Source organism: Falco biarmicus, chromosome 9 (genome assembly GCF_023638135.1).
Source record: "Falco biarmicus isolate bFalBia1 chromosome 9, bFalBia1.pri, whole genome shotgun sequence".
Taxonomy (NCBI): Eukaryota; Metazoa; Chordata; class Aves; order Falconiformes; family Falconidae; genus Falco; species Falco biarmicus.
In genome coordinates this window covers 9223740-9241341 of record NC_079296.1, presented here as the reverse complement: position 1 = coordinate 9241341, position 17602 = coordinate 9223740, and the positions used below count along the sequence as shown (strand labels likewise).

General features: G+C 51.4%; 1 protein-coding gene across 1 annotated transcript in view; it reads left to right on the top strand.

The window, feature by feature from the left end:
- The first annotated feature begins 274 nt into the window (after positions 1-274).
- Positions 275-17602, top strand: part of RGS3 (regulator of G protein signaling 3) — a 69838-nt gene continuing 52510 nt past the window's right edge. The window contains 11 exon segments of the mRNA XM_056352299.1: positions 275-449; positions 1142-1236; positions 2118-2186; positions 2863-2923; positions 4889-4979; positions 5710-5777; positions 9867-9948; positions 10672-10777; positions 11056-11395; positions 11858-11897; positions 16108-16298. Of these exon segments, the coding sequence (XP_056208274.1) occupies positions 393-449; positions 1142-1236; positions 2118-2186; positions 2863-2923; positions 4889-4979; positions 5710-5777; positions 9867-9948; positions 10672-10777; positions 11056-11395; positions 11858-11897; positions 16108-16298 (1200 nt within the window). The 5' untranslated portion in view covers positions 275-392.

Below are 17602 nucleotides of genomic sequence, written 5' to 3'. Positions count from 1 at the left end.
GCTGAGTGCCTGCTGGCGGGGCTGCCATCAGGATGCGGCCGTTGATATTTAACTTGATGATACATTTGGCTCCGGGGCTGGGAGTCCAGAGCTCCCAGTGAAGTCAGGCAAATGAAATGCAATTTGCCATCCGGATGCTCAACTGCATCTGCTGCCAACCTCACCACAGATGCTTGTATTTATAGCATGGGTGTATTAAAGAAAAAATACAATAAACCCCTTCACTTGTTTATGGGTGCCCAGTGAGAACAGGCTGTGTGCGGGATCCTGTTGGGGTAGGAGATGGGTTTGGCCCCACGAGGAGGGAGGACCCTGTAGAGCAGAGCACTGCGGTGTAGGAAGACGCTTTTCCTGCTGCTTTGGGGCATGACCGTTTCGTTTCCTTTCCAGTCATGGAAGCAAAAGGTTTGATGGGAAAGGAGTACCAGACATGTGACTCCTATGTGAAGGTAGGTTCTCCTGGGGCTTTGCTTGGAGAGCTTTGTGCTTTATGGGGATTTCGTGGTTGGCTTCTCCAAGCATGCTCTGGGCTGCCTGTCCCTTCCCTTTTCTCCTCTATCCTGCTCTGGCTGAGCATCCACAGCATGCAGGGAGGTGGATGGTCTCTTGCCCAGTGTTGGTGAGCTCGCAGGTTTTGTTGGCACAGTGTCTGCACGAAGACCAAAAAGCAGAGGACAGGACATTGCTGAGGAATGTGTCAAACATTCATTGCGAGAGCATCCCACTGGGTGCCCAAGGACTGGTGGGGAGAAGTGTTTGGCCAGCACAGTGTGGCTCTGGGCTCTCCTGGAGGTCACCTTGGCAGGCTGCTCCCACTGTGGTGTGTACAGTGCAGGAAGCATCTCCCCTGTGAGCGGGCTGCAAGTTGGAGACCAGCCAGCAACATCTGTGTACATCAGTCTATTTTTTTGCTCTTTTTCTTCCCTCCCCTGCCCCAAGGAGTTTTGTAGTGCAATTACTTGACATGCCTGGGGTAAAGTGATCTAAACCCCCTGTTAGCACAGGCTCAGCTGGATCTTTGAGGCTTAGCCATCCATAAAAGTGGCTGTGCCAGTCTCCCACTGCTGCAACGGCAGAGCTGGCAGCTGTGTGCCAGTGCTTGCTTTGAGAGTGCTAACACGGCTTGTTTTCCTCTGTAAAGATGTCTATCGTGCCAGATGCTGACTGGAAATGCAGGCAAAAGACGAAGACTGTGCCAGACAGCAAAAGTCCTGTCTTCCATGAGGACTTTCTCTTGTGAGTATGACAGGGCAGAGATAGCTCTGGCCCATCCATCAGCACTGTCTTCACACTGAGCACTGGGGGACCCACGTGGCTGCTGTCCCGGGGCACCCTCTTGAAGCCAAGACCCTGCGTTTGCTTTTGCATTATGATCTGTAATAAACTTGCATCATGCATGAGCAGGTTTGCTGCTGAAATGAGGAGTGACAGACATTATTCTGCTGTTTTTTATAGCTGAAATGCCTTGAACTTTTGGGCAGAGCTTTGCAGAGGCTCACAAAGCTGTCAGCACACAGCATGGCAGCGACACTCCTGCACGGTTGGACTTCTTTGCTGGGCAGGAGTTGGGCAAACACAGTCCATTTCCTGGACCTTGCACCTGCAATAGTATGGGCATCGGTATGAATGAGGAAGGTAAAAGGATTTCGTAGAGCTACAGCATGTCCTTGCATGGGAAAGGAGCTGTATGCCTCTTAGTGTTTCGGTGGAGCTTTTCGTTGCTACCTAACCAGTCTCTGTCAGACCTCCGTCCCCATGCTTAATTTGGCACAGGGTGGTTGTTTCAGAGCATGAACTGTAGCTTGTTCCTTGCCTTTACCCTTTGATGTTGGATGTGTGTCTTTCTGCAAGATTATTTTTCCCCTTAAACCACCTGAATCATGTCCCCAGGACAAGTCACATATCTTTGCAGTTTTCTGTCAGGAACAGGTGAATTAGTGCAACAGTGGCTTGTTTGAGGAGGTTGCCATTTGGGGTGGTGCTGCAGTGCTCCGTACAGAGAATGGAGAAGACCTGGCTCTGGGGAGGGTGAGGGGTGTCCAGCTGTGAGGGCAGCCCTTGCCAAGTGCTCCTGGGGAATATCAGTGCTCACGGGCTGTACCCTCTGCTTCTTACAGCCCAGTGCAAGAGCAGGATGAACAGAAACGTCTCCTGGTCACCGTCTGGAACAGAGAGAGAAATTCCAGGTAAGGGGCTGCTAGCCTGCCATACAGTCTCTTTCAAATGGGGCTGGCACAGCAGCGAACCTGCCACCTGCTCTGGCCACCACACGTGAGTGGCCAGGGTCATTCTCACGGCATGTCTGTGCTGGTGAGCACCATGCTGCGTGCAGGCTGGCAGAGAGGAAATCCTTCCTGCCCTTGCTGCTTTCTGTTGGCCTTGCTGCTGTTTGGTAGCCGTCAGCTGGACCATCATTTAAAACTCCTGCAGCCATTCGTGCCTGCAATGCTGGCTAAAGCCAAGTGGGGCTGGAGCCTGGCTCTGGGCTGGGGACATTCCCTACCCCTGGGGGCAATGCAGTGAGGAGGAAAGCCCAGCAGCAAGGGGTCTGGCACCTCACAGGCTATGCTGCCTGCTCAGGCAAGTGGCATCTGCCTGCTTGGCCGAGCTCCTGCTAACATTAGATAGGCTGGAGGTGACCAGGATGCTTCAATCCAGCTCCTCCTTGCCCGTGCTGCAGCTGAGCCGAGTGGTTACACCATGCTTGCTCAAAGCATGGAGAGGGAGGCAGACCTGGGCACTGCCTAGCTCCCAGCATGGGCAGGGATGCTTGTGGGCTCCCTGCAAAGGGGTGCCTGTGGGGAGCTGATGCCTGGGGAGTTTTCAACAAGTGTGTGCTGATGGTCTCTGGCTCTCCTGCAGGCAGAGCAAACTGATCGGCTGCATGAGCTTTGGCGTGAAGTCCCTCCTGACCCTGGAAAAGGTAACTGCATGCCGGTGGGCAGCACATGGGACTGGGGCCTGACTCGTGCGCCCTTGGGGCGGGATGGAGTGCGCTCCTGGGGCGGGAGCAGGCTTCTCCCACAGTGGGACAAAGATGCTCTGAAGGTGCCCAGGGAGTCCCCTGGTCCCATTCCCAGTATGGGACCGGTGGTGGTGTGATTGCTGGAGGCAGAGGTGGGGAGGCTGTTGAAGGAGGGATCCTAGGATAGGGGACTGCCACTTGCTTCTGCAGGGACACAGAGAGTAGCAGCAATTGGGGGCACAGAGACTTGGCCGTAGCGATTGCAGCCGGGCTGCCTGGGGAACAGGAGATGGGGCCAGCCTCGCTCAGTCTGGCATGTGTCACATCCTTCACATGGCTGCTGGGTGGTGGCTGAGTGGGTGTGGTGGTGGGGACATGCTCCTCCTCCGAGGAGTCTGCCCAATTCCCTGTGCTCAGGAGCCAGGGCTTCACCAGCTGAGGTGGTGATGGGCAGAGGGCAAGGGCAGAGGGGAAGGGCAGAGGTCTCGGGCTGTTCCTGGAGGCAGCGATGCTGCCAGGCTGTCTCTGTGCCAGGGTCCACGTCCCCACTGCTGCAGATTTGGTCATAGTACTGCTGCCCCAGCCTGGCTGCTGCTTGGTAATACAGCTTTCACATCAGCTGGGTTTGCCTTCCTAAAGAAACCTGCAAAGCTACTGCTGCAAATGACTCCCGCCGACCCATTAAAACACGGAAATGTTTCATCCTCGCTGCTGGTGGTTAGGGGTTTCATCTCTGAGCATGTCCACTCTACATCAAAGTATCTCAGCTAGCTGGAAGGGTTTTGTGAAGGTCTTAATACACCATCAGAGGTGTGGAAATTTACTTCCTAGCAAGAGGTTAAAAAGGAACTATTTGTGGCAGTGACCTGAGAAGAGGGCAAGAAGCAGCTTGAGCAAGGCCTCCCCTGGAATTTGGACAAGTGAGATACAGCTTTTTTATAACAGTGAAGATAATTAGGCACAGCGGCTCTAAATTGCAGCCCTCTCCAGCAGGGACCTCTGCTCTGGTCATATTTGGCCTCCCCAGCGATGTCCCTTCCTTCTCAGATTCTGGCAGTGAGTTTCACAAAGTGTCATTGCATGTAGAGAGGACAGAGTGTTTGTGTGTTTGGCACCCACACACAGCATCCTACTTTCACAGGGATGGGAGGAAGATGCTGGGAGTGTGTGGTCCTCCCGGGACCTCAGCAGGGGATGAGATGAGCTGGCCTTGTCTCTTGGGTGCTGTGTCATGCTGAATATTCTCCCCTTTCCTCAGTTTCTTCATTGCGGATATAAACCACTCATTTTTAAATGGGCCCCTTCATCTGGCCTCTGGGAGCCGTGGCTCCTGCAACCCCATCTGACTCCTCAGCTTGGTCCCCAGGATGGTTGGTCCCTCTGGCTTCTGCCCAGCTGCCAGGGGAGCAATGGGAGACAGCAGCAGCTCCCTAGAAGAGAGGCGAGGGATATCCAAGGTCAGCTCTGTCCTCTTGGCTGCCCTGGCCACATGGGTATATGACAGGGGCAAAGGGAGCCCTGCTGCAGAGCACCCAGCACTGTTGAAAGCTGGTTTGGGCACCCTTCTCTGGCGATACGGCTGGAGCTGTATGCTCCCTGTGAGACTGCCAGCAGCTGCAAACATGATATGGACAGTTTTACTGGTGACTGGCTGTTTTTCTGCACCTTGTCTCCTTCAAAAAACCTGGAAGCTTTTTACTTCAGTGATGCTTGGTCCCTCCTTGAGGGGATAAGAGTTTTAGCAGTTGCTGTGTCCTAAGAGAAGGACTTGGCTGTGGCTCTGGGTGCAAGCAAGTATGGACAGGCTCTGCGTAGTGCCCTGGGGCAGCTCCTGCAACAGGACCCCTCTGGGGCTGCAGGCAACCAGACCGAGTTAAATGGGGGTGAGTATCTGTCCCTGACAGTTTCTTTCCACCCACCCAGGAGGTCAGTGGCTGGTACTATCTCCTCGGGGAGGACCTGGGCAGGACCAAGCACCTGAAGGTGGCCATGCGGCGGCTGAAGCAGAGCAGAGGTGCGTCTCCCCACTGGGATGTCTCAGGGAGTGTTGACAAGGTTTGGAAGAGGGGTCAATCTCATGTCTGTCCTTGTGCCAGCATGGAGCAAGCCCCAGCCCCATGGCACCTTATGTCTCCATGAGCACTCCTCAGCCCAGCGATGCCCAGTGGGCACCAGGATCCCAGAAGATCGGCATGGGGGAGATCCTGGCTGGTTCAACAGGCTCTGCACAGGCACTGAGCTCTCCCCTTCAGCCCTCACTGCTGCTTACCCATGGCTGCCTGGGTCACTGTGGGGACCACAACATTGCGGCCACATCTGTCCCTTTTGCTTGGCCTTTCATCATGCTGATCCCTGCCTCTCAGGCTTGGACTGAATCCCATGGCCAGAATCTGGCTCCTAGGGTCTGTGCAGGATGGTGGGGAGCATTTTCTTCTGCCTTGGTCATGCTGTGCTGCCAGGGTGTGTGTCGGCTGGCACAGAGCGGGGTGACACAGCAGTGCCTATCCCAGATGTGCAACCAACCCACAGCTGCTGCCACACAGGGCTGCCACAGCCGGGAGGAGATGTGCCCACGATGTGTGAAGAACGTATATACAGTGTGTAGATGGAGTGTGGAAGGAAAGGGATTGTCAGGAGATGTGTGCTGTTGGGCTGATATGGCCTTTCCTTCTTTTTATTTTTCCCTTCTTTTTTTTTCTTTCTTTTTTTTTTTTCTTTTCCTTTTTTTTTCCCTTCTTTTTTAGAGCTGATGCTGGGAAGTCAGAGTGCAGCAGAGGAAAGCCCAGATGCTGCGACCATGAAGCAGCTGAAGGTAGGTATGACAGGGCTATGACCCACCGGGGGTGCGAAGATGTGGGGTCCGGAGCTGGCTGGCAGCAGAACCTGCATGGAGAGGTTTCAAACGAGCCAAGGGACAGAGTATTAGTGAGGGTGATGCTGAGACGGGAGCTGTGTCAGTCTCCCTGTTGACACCATGGCTTTGATGGGCAATTAATTATCCCAATTGAGCAGCAGTTGGTGAAGGTGGGTGACGTGGGTAGTAACCCCACACTCGCTCCCTATTGCCATACAGGGACCTCCTGTTTTTCTAGCATCAGGCCCTGCCTGGCTCCGTGTCTCTGTGGACAAGTGCATCTGCTCTCCTCCTCCTTTCAGGGCCTTTTGCTCTGGGAAGGGAAAGGCCCATGGTGGAGCCTCGGTGATTTATAGGAAAGGCAAGGATGGGAAATGGGAACACAAACACATGGCTTGCATCGGAAATAGAGCTCAGCCGGCCCCGTGATTTATCTGTGCCGAATTCCGCTTAACTGCTTCCCTCAGCTGCATTTTCAGTTATTTGTTTTAAAGCGCAGGACTAAGCAAGACAAACAAAGCCAGCGCCCCTCTCCTCCCTTCCTCTCCAGCAGTCACCACTGACTTGAAAGATGGTGGCTGGGAAGGAAGACCAGTCCTCCTTCCAGCTCTAGCCTGGCGTTGCAGCAGGCTGGGTCAATGCGCCTGAAGCAGCCCCAGGCCATGCCTCCAATGGCTCCACCGAACTGCTGGGTCCCCTGGGAGCACTGGGGCTCCTTGTGCTTCCCCCCAGCCTCCTCTGGCCCTGCTGCTGCAGGTGCCGTACAAAGGAGCCTGGGGTTTGGGTTCCCTTGAGCCTTTCCTCTCTTTTCCATCCCCATGTGGGAGTGTGGAAGGTGCTTTCTTCTCCGTTGCAAGGCGTTCTTCTCCAAGGGGTTGTGCTGCGGTGCTGGCTGTCGGGGCCATGTGGTGCAGACTCACTCAGTCCTGCTTTGTGCCCTACTGCTGGCTGTGTTAAGAGTTTCTTTTTGTCTTTAATTCCAAAATTACACCATGGGTGCAATTCATTTGACCTCTCTGCTTCCCTCTCTGTGACTGTGAGCACAAAGCATCACGACATGCGTATCCTCTAGGTCTGTGCTTTCAAAAACAAACTCTGCTTTTTCTTTTTTTTTCTTTAAAAAAAAATCTCTCTTATCCTTTACAAGTGTAATGAGCGCAAGCTGTCTTTTTAATGAAGTGAAGCTCACACAGCCGGTGCCTGTGAAATGCTGCTTAAACATCCTCAAAGTGTTTGTGAGAACATTGCAATAACAAAGTGCTCCGTGCGGCTGAAGAATGCCGCGGGAACAAAAGCCACATCAACAGAGCAGGGACTAGGGAATACTAAATAGTTGACAGGAATTTTAATATAAAACTCTCTCTCTTCCTTGTCAGTTAGGGTTTTCAGGAAGCCCTCTGGCTTATCGTAAAGCGGCATACAGCACAGACAGGGGCTGGGGAGGTGAAAGGTGGCTTCCTGCCATTCTTCTCTGGAGCTGGGTTCCCATGGGCGGTCATGCCAGTTTGACTGTGGTTTGTTCCACACTCGTGTGATACAAGGAGATCGGGATTACGGCTGCTTCGGGGGACTGGATTTTCATGGGCTAACAGCAAGTTTAGGGTTTCCAGCCATGAACCGCTTCAATGGACTCTGCAAGGTGTGCTCGGAGCGGAGATACAGACAGGTCTGTATCTCCCATGGAAAAAGTCCATGTGCCAGCATGTGCGTGTGTGTTGCTGCAAGTTTCCGTTAAGTTTATGAGTGCCTGTGGGCTTTCTTGCCATTTCTGGGCTCTGTGTGTGCTGTTTCTAAGGTGTTGATATGCTATGGTTATAATTTTTAAATTATGATTTTGGGAATATAAGGAAAGCATCTTCAGATAGGTGTCTCTGGCTGATCTCTGCCTGTTGCTGCAGTGTGTAAATGGGGATAGAGGGGGAGCATTTGCTGTGCAGCTTGGGGGTAGCATGCCAACGATGAAAGTGTTAAGCTGCGAGGTGTTTCAGTTTACCACTTGTTAGAGGAGAGGCAGGCATGGCAGGCAGCTAAGTCTGCCAGGCTGCTACTGTCTCTTTTTCAAATTGTTTTAATGTATTTGGAAATTGAGTGGTGCTTGAAGCTGGTTACAACCAACAGCAACTTGCTTTATGAAAAGTAGATTGCTGTGGTCTGTAAAAGCTGGTGCAAATTCTGCTGGACCTGCTCGGTGTACAGTGCCAGGTGCTGGTTTTGCTTGTGCCGGTTCCAGTCTCCTGCACTTTTGAACACAATTTTCCCTCCATCGTCTGGATTGGGGCTCCCGGCTCGTGGTCAGCTTTTCTCTGCGCTCCTGCGCTAATCTTTCCTGTCATGCTAAAGCTGCTGTGGGAGTCAGTGTATATTGGGAATTGCACAGAGAACCAGCTTAACTAAAAATACCCACTTCTTGTTGGGGCTATAGTGATGGTTCCTGCAGGAATGCTGCTCTGCTTTGTATTAATGACAACTGACTGTGATTTGCATCTTAGACCTCCTCAGTTCTGTATTTTGACAGTATCTTCTGTGTTTTTTGACAAAAATGTGGGTAGAGTGAACCTGTGCAGTGCTGGAGTCTCTTACCACCCACCTTCCAGCTTATGTCAGATGCTCATATTTCTTAATTCTGTGCACGGCACCAAAAATCGGTGTTCAGCTCCCTGTAATGGCCATGGTGGTGGGAGCTGAGGAGAGCAAACTGTCAACAGTGAGAAGCTGCTATTTAGTGGCCCAGGGAAGGTGTGTCTGTTGGTCGTGGACAAGAGCAGCCAGCTCAGGGAGAAGGAGTGGGAGACCTCTTGGTGCAGGGGAATCTTTGGGCTGGGAAGTGACCGTGGAGTCTCCGTGGTGGGAGAGATGCTGGGCTGGCTCCTGAGGTGCCAATGGTAACACTTCTGAAGAACTCAGATCCCCTATGCTTTGTATTTGAGGTGTGAGGTTGGTTTGAAGGTGTGGAGCCACAAGCAGCTGTTTGAGCATTCAGCAAACCCCAGAAAGAAAAATACTCAGCATAGTGGGACTGGACCTATTTTTTTGATCCTGCCAGGTCAAGACAGTTTCTCTTTCGAAGCCTGATTTCAAGCTGAGCAATCAAGCAGGGACAAGGGGCAGAGAAATGAAAGCTCGCGGTGTTTGCCCTCCCGTGGTAAAGGAGTGAGGAACCAGTTTCCCTCCTTGGCAGCTTCTGCTGAATTCCTTGTCTTCTCTCTGGCTGTTTGTTCTCAGAATAATATAGGTCAGATAATGGATTTTTTTCTTTTCTCTGTCATTAAAACCAGGATCTTGACAAATGTCTTGGGGGATAATCAGGTATTTACAGAAGCTGTCGTATTGAGTCACTGCTGGAAGCCAGCATCAAAAAATAAATGTAATTTTTTCAATAAGTTTAATGCTTCTTGAACCAGGAGGAGAAGCAAGCCTAAATCAACACAGCATCCATCCTTTTCATACTCAGCGAGACAAAACAGACTCAGCCCAGCTAATGGGGTGGTGCATACAGAGCCTGCTCCGGTGCAGATGCCTTGCAGACAGGAGCGTGTGGATCTTTGCAACTTCCTCTGGAGCAGAGGAGTGCTGCTATTTCTGTATTACCTGACTGGAATTGAAATGTTTAAGTGCCTTGCTTAGAGAAGCCGTGTTAGAAATCAGTGTCAGAGCCAGATTGCCAGGTTTTCCTTTCTAATGGCTTATCAGACCTTTCCTTACACTTGCAGGTGTTGTGAGTGGAGACTTGTGTGTGCTCAACAAACACTTGTTTTGTGGCATTCCTCTCTGTTGATCCTCAGCTTGATCTTTGCATTGCTTTTTAGCACCATTTCTGCCTGCCTTTGACTGCAGCAGGGGAGAGACCTGTTGTCCGTGGGGTCGCAGAGTGATGCCGCTCACTGTGATGGTTCCTTTGGGCTCTGCGACTGCTTCTAGAAATGCCATGTGGCTGCATTTCCAAAGGCTATGGGGCAATGTGTTGGTGAAAGGGGGGTGCTTGCTGATCACATGCAGTGGCTGCTTTCCCACTGAACAGGCGACTCTGGTGTCTGTCTTTTACGACAGATTACGATCCCTCGAGGAAGTGATGGGTTTGGCTTCACAATCTGCTGTGACTCCCCAGTCCGGGTGCAGGCAGTGGACTCCGGTAAGAGATCAGATCTTTTTTTATCCCTTTTGATTTGAACGAATGACTGCTCCTTTTTTACTTCCCAGTGCATGCCGTGACTCAGAAGCTTCCATGCCTTGCAGGACTCTGATTAATTCCAAGAAACTTCACTTATTGAATGCTCTGTCACCTCTAATGAGGTCGGAGGCCACTGGGTTAGCGCTATGTCACTGTTTTGGCGGTGTGTTGCAGTAATTTGCAGAGATTTTGTTTCCTTCCCTCTCCAACTTGAGAACCTGAGTTTCCTCCCAACCTCCAGCTGGCTGGGAGACATATGGAAAGCATCTGGTGTGTGGGTATCAGACAGGGGCTCAGAGGGGAGCAGAATCATGGGAACCCTCAGTTGCCTGAGTAAATCTTCTTGGTGTGGACCTGTGGGATGGACTTGTGTCTGTTGTCCCCTGGTGCTCCCCGTGGCACACCAGGAAACATGGGAAGTTCATACAATAGCTCTGAGAGAACATTTATGACTGTCTCAGGTGCTGTGTGGTGCATGCATGCATGTTGGAAGTGAAGCTCCAGCCTAGCTGGCCCCACTTTATTTTCAGGTGTGGGTGTTAGAGGAAACAGATTGGGTTTGGAGGAGTGAGTGGTGCAAGCTGTGAAGCTATTTGGGTGCCTCCTAGCCTTAGGGCTTCTCCTCCCCCTCACTCTCAGCTATCTGTCCGGCAGGTGACTGGCATTTGTCTCTTCTCTCCATAGGTGGCCCAGCAGAAAAGGCAGGTCTGCAGCAACTTGATACAGTGCTGCAGCTGAATGAGCAGCCTGTGGAGCACTGGAAATGTGTAGAACTGGCACACGAAATCCGGTGAGTGTTCACCCAAAGCATCAATGCAGGGCTCTGGAAGAGATAGTTTGAGGGAGCCCAGGACAGGGCAGCAGATTATTTCAGTGACTACGGGAAGGGAAAGGCTTTGAGAGGTGCAGGAGACTGGGAAAGTACTCTCTGGAGTAGAAGAAGGAAGGATACAGGGGCAGAAGCATTAGAAAAAGGAAGGACTGCAGGGCTGATGGCTGTCTGAATGATATGGGGAGCCTCACTCCCTGCTGCCCCATCTCTGACCTGCCCCATGCCATCTCTTTCAGGAACTGTCCCACTGAGATCATACTACTGGTCTGGAGGCTTGTCCCGCAGGTCAAGTCAGGGCATGAAGGCATGATCCGCCGATCATCCTGCAAGTCTGCCTACGACCTCCAGTCACCACCCAACAAGCGGGAAAAGAACAGCACCATGCCTCCGCGGCCCGAGCAGCGCCGGAGCTGCCACATACTGTATGATGGGAGCGATGGGCTGGTGCTGAACAGCTGGGAGAGGTACACAGAGATCGGCAAGCGGAGCCAGAACACCATGCCACCCCTGTCCCGGGTCCCCTCTGCTGCGGACCAGAACTATATCATCTTAGCACCTCTGAACCCAGGGAGCCAGGTAGGGCTGCTTTCCAGCCTCACGCTCAAGTTACTGCATGTGGTTGTGGTCTGTGCTTGCTGGATCCTCTGTTGGCCCATGCCTCAATCTTACTGACCATCTTCTGTAATGTTTGCTAGAGCATATGCCATTTTTACAAGCCAGACGTGTCCTTTGGTCTGGGGGGGAGCTTTCACTATTTTCCTAAAACATCTTCCACTGGGACTGAGAGCTGGGGTGAATGACCTGCTGCCTCCTCTCAGGGCTCACTCTAAGGGTCAGGATATGGGAAGCGCTTTCACTACATAGGCCATGGTGCAAGTAATTGCTCTTATTTTCTGCTGGCAAAAGGATAAAAATGATTTTCACTCTGGAGTGCTTTGGCTTTGCTGGGTTTGGCATGCTAAAATTTGCAGCTGTTTATTGTAAAGTCTACCTCAAGCCTGCTGCAAGTGACTCTCTTTCCTGGGTTGTGTCTTACAGCTGCTGAGGCCTGTTTATCAAGAGAACAATGCTGCTGTGGGTAAGTTGCTGATGTGCTGAACATGCTGCTCAGAGCACCCAGCAGAGCTAGACGTGGTTTTCCTAGCACTGTTGAATCCTTGCCCTTAGCCCTGCTGTGCTGCAGTGGAGTCCCTCATGTTATGAGGACAGTGGCAGAAGCCTGGGGCTTTTGGGTAGATCATCTTTGCACCCTGGGTCAAACATAAGAACAAGAACCCTACCCGCCGAGCCCAGAGGAGAGCACAGCTGCTCATGTCACTGGATGAGCCTCATGGTAAGAAGGTCGCTCTGGGAGGTCACAGATTTGCTGAAGGGAAGCTGGTGGCCAGGGAATTTCCCTCAGGGGCACGATAAAAGCATGAAGTGTGAAAGTGCTAAGCATTGCTGTTGCGGCGGTTCCCCAGATATGTCTGTGGGCCTCTCCATGACGTGTTTCCCTTCTTGCATGTGATGCCTTGCTGGGGGGTGCTAATACCGTGGCCCCTGCTTTGAGGTTCATTTTATTACTAAGGGAGTGAGGGTGGTCGTGACTCAGATTTGTACAAACAGTAGTGCAGGCTGGTGTGCCAGATTTGGGGAATACTCGTTTTCTGGGCTCCTGCAAGGTTTCTGGCAGATTCTGAACGAGCTTTCCTCAAAACTCCTTTGAAACATTAAACTCATTTCCTACAACAGGTATGCTGGGTTTCCCTGGAGAACCAGGCATAGTTGGGTTTGTGGGAAGAGTGGGATGGGGTGTGTGGCAGGGCTGGGGACTGCATGAATCCAGGTCCATGCAAAACAGCTTGATTTGGGAGCTTTGGGAGGCTGTGCTTGCACCCGGGTCCGTTAGGATGCCTTTAGGGTGAGCTGTGTGTCTATAGAAGAGCTGACCTAGGCATGATCTTGGAGGAGTGTCTTTAACTCAGCAGTCCCTCCCTGGTGCGGGCACAGCTAGAAAATTTCATGCTGCCTGTAAAGGTGAGGCAGTGTCCATAGAAGGCAACACGTGGGGCTGGCAAAGCCATGATGGGAATGCTGGGGAGCAGGAGGGAGCAGTGTGGGTCCAAGGCCCCTGTGCTTTGGATGCTCCCAGCTCTGGAGCTCTGCAGCCAGAATAATTTTCCACAGCTCAGCTGCAGGGGATGTTTTGTACTGTGGGTAATTGCAACTCTTTCCTGCTGTTTGTGGAACCTGTGAAAAGATGAGCTGGACCATGGGGACTTGTTCTTATAGCCGAGTAGAATTTGAAAGACTTGGACTTCTTCCCAAAACAAATTTTAGTGTTTGTTTTCAGTTTATTTAATGTTAAGTCTTAAGAGGAAAGAATGCAGTAGTTATCTTGAGCAGTGATTAAGTGTGGCAGCACGAAGCTGGCCGCCAGTCACACAGTGACAGGAGCAGATGCTTTGGGCAGGCTGGATGCATTTCTGTGCCAGTGTGCAGAAAACAGGACTTGTGCAGGTGATGAATTCCTCTGATAAAATGAGGTGATTTAGGGGTAAGAGGAAAAGCAGGTCCTGAACAGCCCAGACAGATTGTATCAGTCCTGTGTTGAGCTGTCTCTCGTGCTTTGATGTTATCTGGCAGTGCAACCATGAAAAAGGGAAAAGAGAAAATGCCAGGGCTGTTGCACTTAGGGGTGGAAACAACCTTTTGGGTCACAAGGGGCACCCCCCCGCAAAGGCAGGCTGTTAAAGCAAGCAGTAAACAGCAGGTCTGGATTGTCAACAGAGTGCAGTCTGGCTCTGCTGGCATTTATCTGAAAGTAAATGTGCTATTTCCTAATACTTAATGGAATATGTAATGTTGGGTAGGTTCATGTATTTGCTTTGGACAAGACCTTATCTGCTCTGAGCCATGTTCACAAGTGTTTTGGCTCATTTCTGCTTGGGAAGGTTATGGGTATCCGTTACAGTGCAGAAAGCTGCTGTGGTGGGAGCAGAAACTCCTGGGGCTGGGTGGCTGAGGGGAGTGGTGCTGGGGGGTCTCTGCTGGGACACCCCTCTAACAGGGAGCGGAGCTGCAGGAGCCCTTCTCACTCATGTTCCTGAGTAATTGCTGTGAGGGAGAATGGGCTAATGCTTTCACCTGGATATGGTAAAATCCAAGTGGAGAGGTCTGCCTGCAGGACCTGAGCTGGCTTGGTTCGTCAGATTCAGGAGGCAGGAAGGAAATTCTTTGATTTTTCAGTGGGGCTTCTTTTGAGGAAGGCATGGTTAGAGAGTGGTTAGAGAGACATTCAGTTCCTGTTGGAGTTGTTGTCTGCAAGTTTTAGGACAGAGCACAGGTCACTGGTGCCCAGCAGGACATAGTCTGGGGTTAAAGGCTCTTGGAGAACATGAACCCGTCCCACCTTCTGTCCCGAGCACGGTAGGTCCTGCTGCTGCAGCGATAGGAGTTTGTGTATGGCAGGAGAGATGTGCACTGTGAGCCTGGGGACATCAGGGATGACCAAAACGGGGGTCACCAAAGAATGCCAAGGCCCTTGGGCCTGATGGGTTAATGTCAGTAATAGGAAATATTTCACAGCTGCTCCCCTCAGCAGCCGTGCTGCCAATAGCACACTTAAGAGCAGAGCAGCCCAGTGGGCAGCTGGGCAGCAGCTCCTTTCTGGTTCTGGTCCTGTGCGTTGGTCTCATCCCAGCTCCATGTGCTGGGAGTGGGGAGAAGGACACATAAAGCCATCCTTAGCACTGCTGCCTCCAACAGATCACCCACCAAACCATCCAGTTGCTCACAGCCAGTTGTGCATATGGGCACCAGCTCCCAGCAGACTGCGATGCTCTAGCATCATTGTGCTGGTGCTGAGAAAACGGTGGTTTCTGTCCAGGCAAAGCATCTTCAGAGCACTCTGTGTCCCATGCCTGTGCTTGTGACACAAAATGCTGATAGGAGCTTGCTGGATGTATTCAAAGGCATTCCTCTAGGCTGGGGGGAAAGGACTTAGAAATCCTATATAGCAGCAATTGCCCGTAGGAGAAGGAAGGACTCACCCACGCAGAAGCTAGCAGGGAACAATGATAACTGTTAATAATTAATCACAGGATTATCAAATATGTGAGAGATTCTGCAATTGGTTTGACGTACCACCTAATGTCTCTGATGATGCAGACTGGCCAGAGTAGGTGGTGTTGGCTTGTTGGAAAAAGTCATAGCTCTGCTTGACCAGCTGAGGTAGGAGGCTGCAAAGGAAAGCTTCTGTGTAATCCCTCCTTTGAAAGAGGATAACAGCTTTCTGCAATGAAGAGGGACAGAATGAAAAACCAGTCAGGCTGCTCAGACTTTATCCAGCACCAAAATGTAATGCTGAAAAACAGTGGATGATGTTGTGCCAGCCTCATGCAGAATGAGGTCATCCTTTATAAATACACCCCAGCATCTGAGTAATTGTTGCATCCCTGGGAGCGATTTGGAAAGGCATGGATTGATCCTATGTGCATGAATGTGTTTATCACTTCTGTCCCTTTTTCTGACACCTCCAAGTATCTTCTGGAAACTGATTAACCCACCACCCAGCACCCCCTGGTGTGAAATTCCTGCCCTTTGCTAACTCCCATGCCCAGAAGCTAGAGCAGGAGGGCCTGTGTGGATAAAAATGTCCCAGGGTTTAATTTTCCAGTGTTCCCCCACCCTAAGTTAGTCACAGATGGTTTCCTCCTCCCTGGAAAGGGAAAGGTTCAGTGGTGCAGGCAGGTATTCCCTGATGGTGGGAATCTCCTTGGTACTCCTATGCTTCTAAAGTCATGTTTGGGGTTGTTCTGTATTTCTTATTTCATCCTTTCGGTACTGGATAGGGAGGTGCATATAACAGTACCACATCTCTTCCTCCAAAGTACCGTATTCATAAATTGTGCAGAAGGCAGTGTGCACCCAGAGACAGATGTGCTGGCCTGCAGCTGAGCTTGCTGTGGCTTCCTTGGGTTTTAGTTTGTATGTGTATAGGTGGGTTTTTGCTGCTGGTGTGATCCAGTTAAGTCCTTGGTCCAGCAAGCAAGTAGCTCTTGAAAAGAAACGTCAAGGGACATCTCATTTTGCATTAGGAAAAATGAAGTCAGTGTTGTTATTTCGTGAATCCCTGGGAAACTTTGATAGCAGAGTGACGAATGTCCCTGCTGCTCTTGGCTCCAGCTATTCCCCTTAGGCTTTACGTGCCCTCCTCCAGCCTGCGAGAGCAGGAACCGAGCTGGCAGTCCCAAAGGAGCTCTCTTCTGATTCTGTGTCTCCTTCTGCTTCCTCTGTCGGTCCAGGAAATGCATGTAAAGGGAAATCACACATGGGGTCTGGGAGAAAGTCCAGGCTGATGAAGACTGTGCAGACGATGAAGAGCTACGGGAACTACCAGAACTGTACCATAGTGAGGCCACACATCCCACACTCCAGCTATGGCACATATGTGACGCTGGCTCCCAAAGTGCTGGTGTTCCCTGTCTTTGTGCAGGTAAGCGCAGCTGGAAGCGAGGTGTTACAGATCTGATGCAACCAGCGCCCAGCACAGCAGGTTGTATCAGAGCTTGCTGCTGTAGGTTGGGTCCAGGCTGTCATGCCGTATTTTCCAGCAGTATGTACCATGAATGCATGGATCCCCTGTCACCCTCAGCTCTTTCTTCTGGAGCTGGCTATACTCAGCAGAGCGTTGGGTACTTTCTCAAAGGGAATTGTGCCCTGCCCAAGAGATTCTCTGTTGGAGTTTTTTTCCCTTCTCAACTTTCAGATCTGGTCCTCGGGTAGTTGCATGAGTCAGGTAACCCAGCTTCTGGGCTTTAGCAACCAACTTTATGTCACTGAAGACCAATATGGTTTCTTCCTGTGGGTTCTTTGAGCTGTTAATTATAGCATACTAACAAAGATTTTTTTAGTTTAGCTGGTGGCCAGCACTGAAATCATGGGCAAGGTTCCAGAGCAGTAATGGCTTAACAGAGGACATTCTCAGTCCCCAGTTCCATAAACCATTTTCTTAAAACTTAGCTCTGGATTTGGCGGTAGTAGCTGTAACTACCTTTGTGTCTTCCATTTTGTCCTTCATGTGGTCAGAACCCCAGAAAACCTCATCTGATCCTGTATGTTTAAGTACATGACTGATGGATACCTTCATCTCTGAGACTGTGGGGAACCATCTGGCCTCCCCGCTACCAGCAATGGCCCTGTCATGTCAGCTCAGACCGGTGCTTTCCTTTGGGCTGACACCCATGATCCATGTTACCTGTCACCCCGGCCTGAGCCGGTGGGCTGCCTGGAGACAGCTGTGGGGCTGGGCTGGTGCTGGGGAGCAGGCTTATGCTCACCTCCATCCTTCCTGACAGCACCCAGGTGGCCGTTCGTGTTGGCACCAGTGCGTTCACAGCCCCAGCTGTGTGCACAGTTTGCCTTTGGGTAGGAACATGACTGGCACCTCTGCCTCTTTACTCCTAAAACTTGTGTCTTAGATCAAGCCTGGGGTGTTTCTGCCACTTCAGGAACTGGCTTTTTATGTTTTATGCTGTCTCATACTGCAAAGCCCCTGTGGAGGTCCCCTCGCGTGCCTGCTAGCCATGCTGCTCGGGAAGATCCTGGGCTGGTTTTGCAGGGTTGGTTCTGCAGTCAGGACAACTGAACCTGTCCTGTTTAAAACTCGGTAGCAAATATTCTTAAGGGACGTGAAAACCTAACGTGCCACTGTTGTGGTTGTGTTTCCTGCTAAAAAGCGCCCATAAACCTGCACAGTGCAGAACAGTTAACGTACAAAGAGGTAAGTGGCTGGCTGTC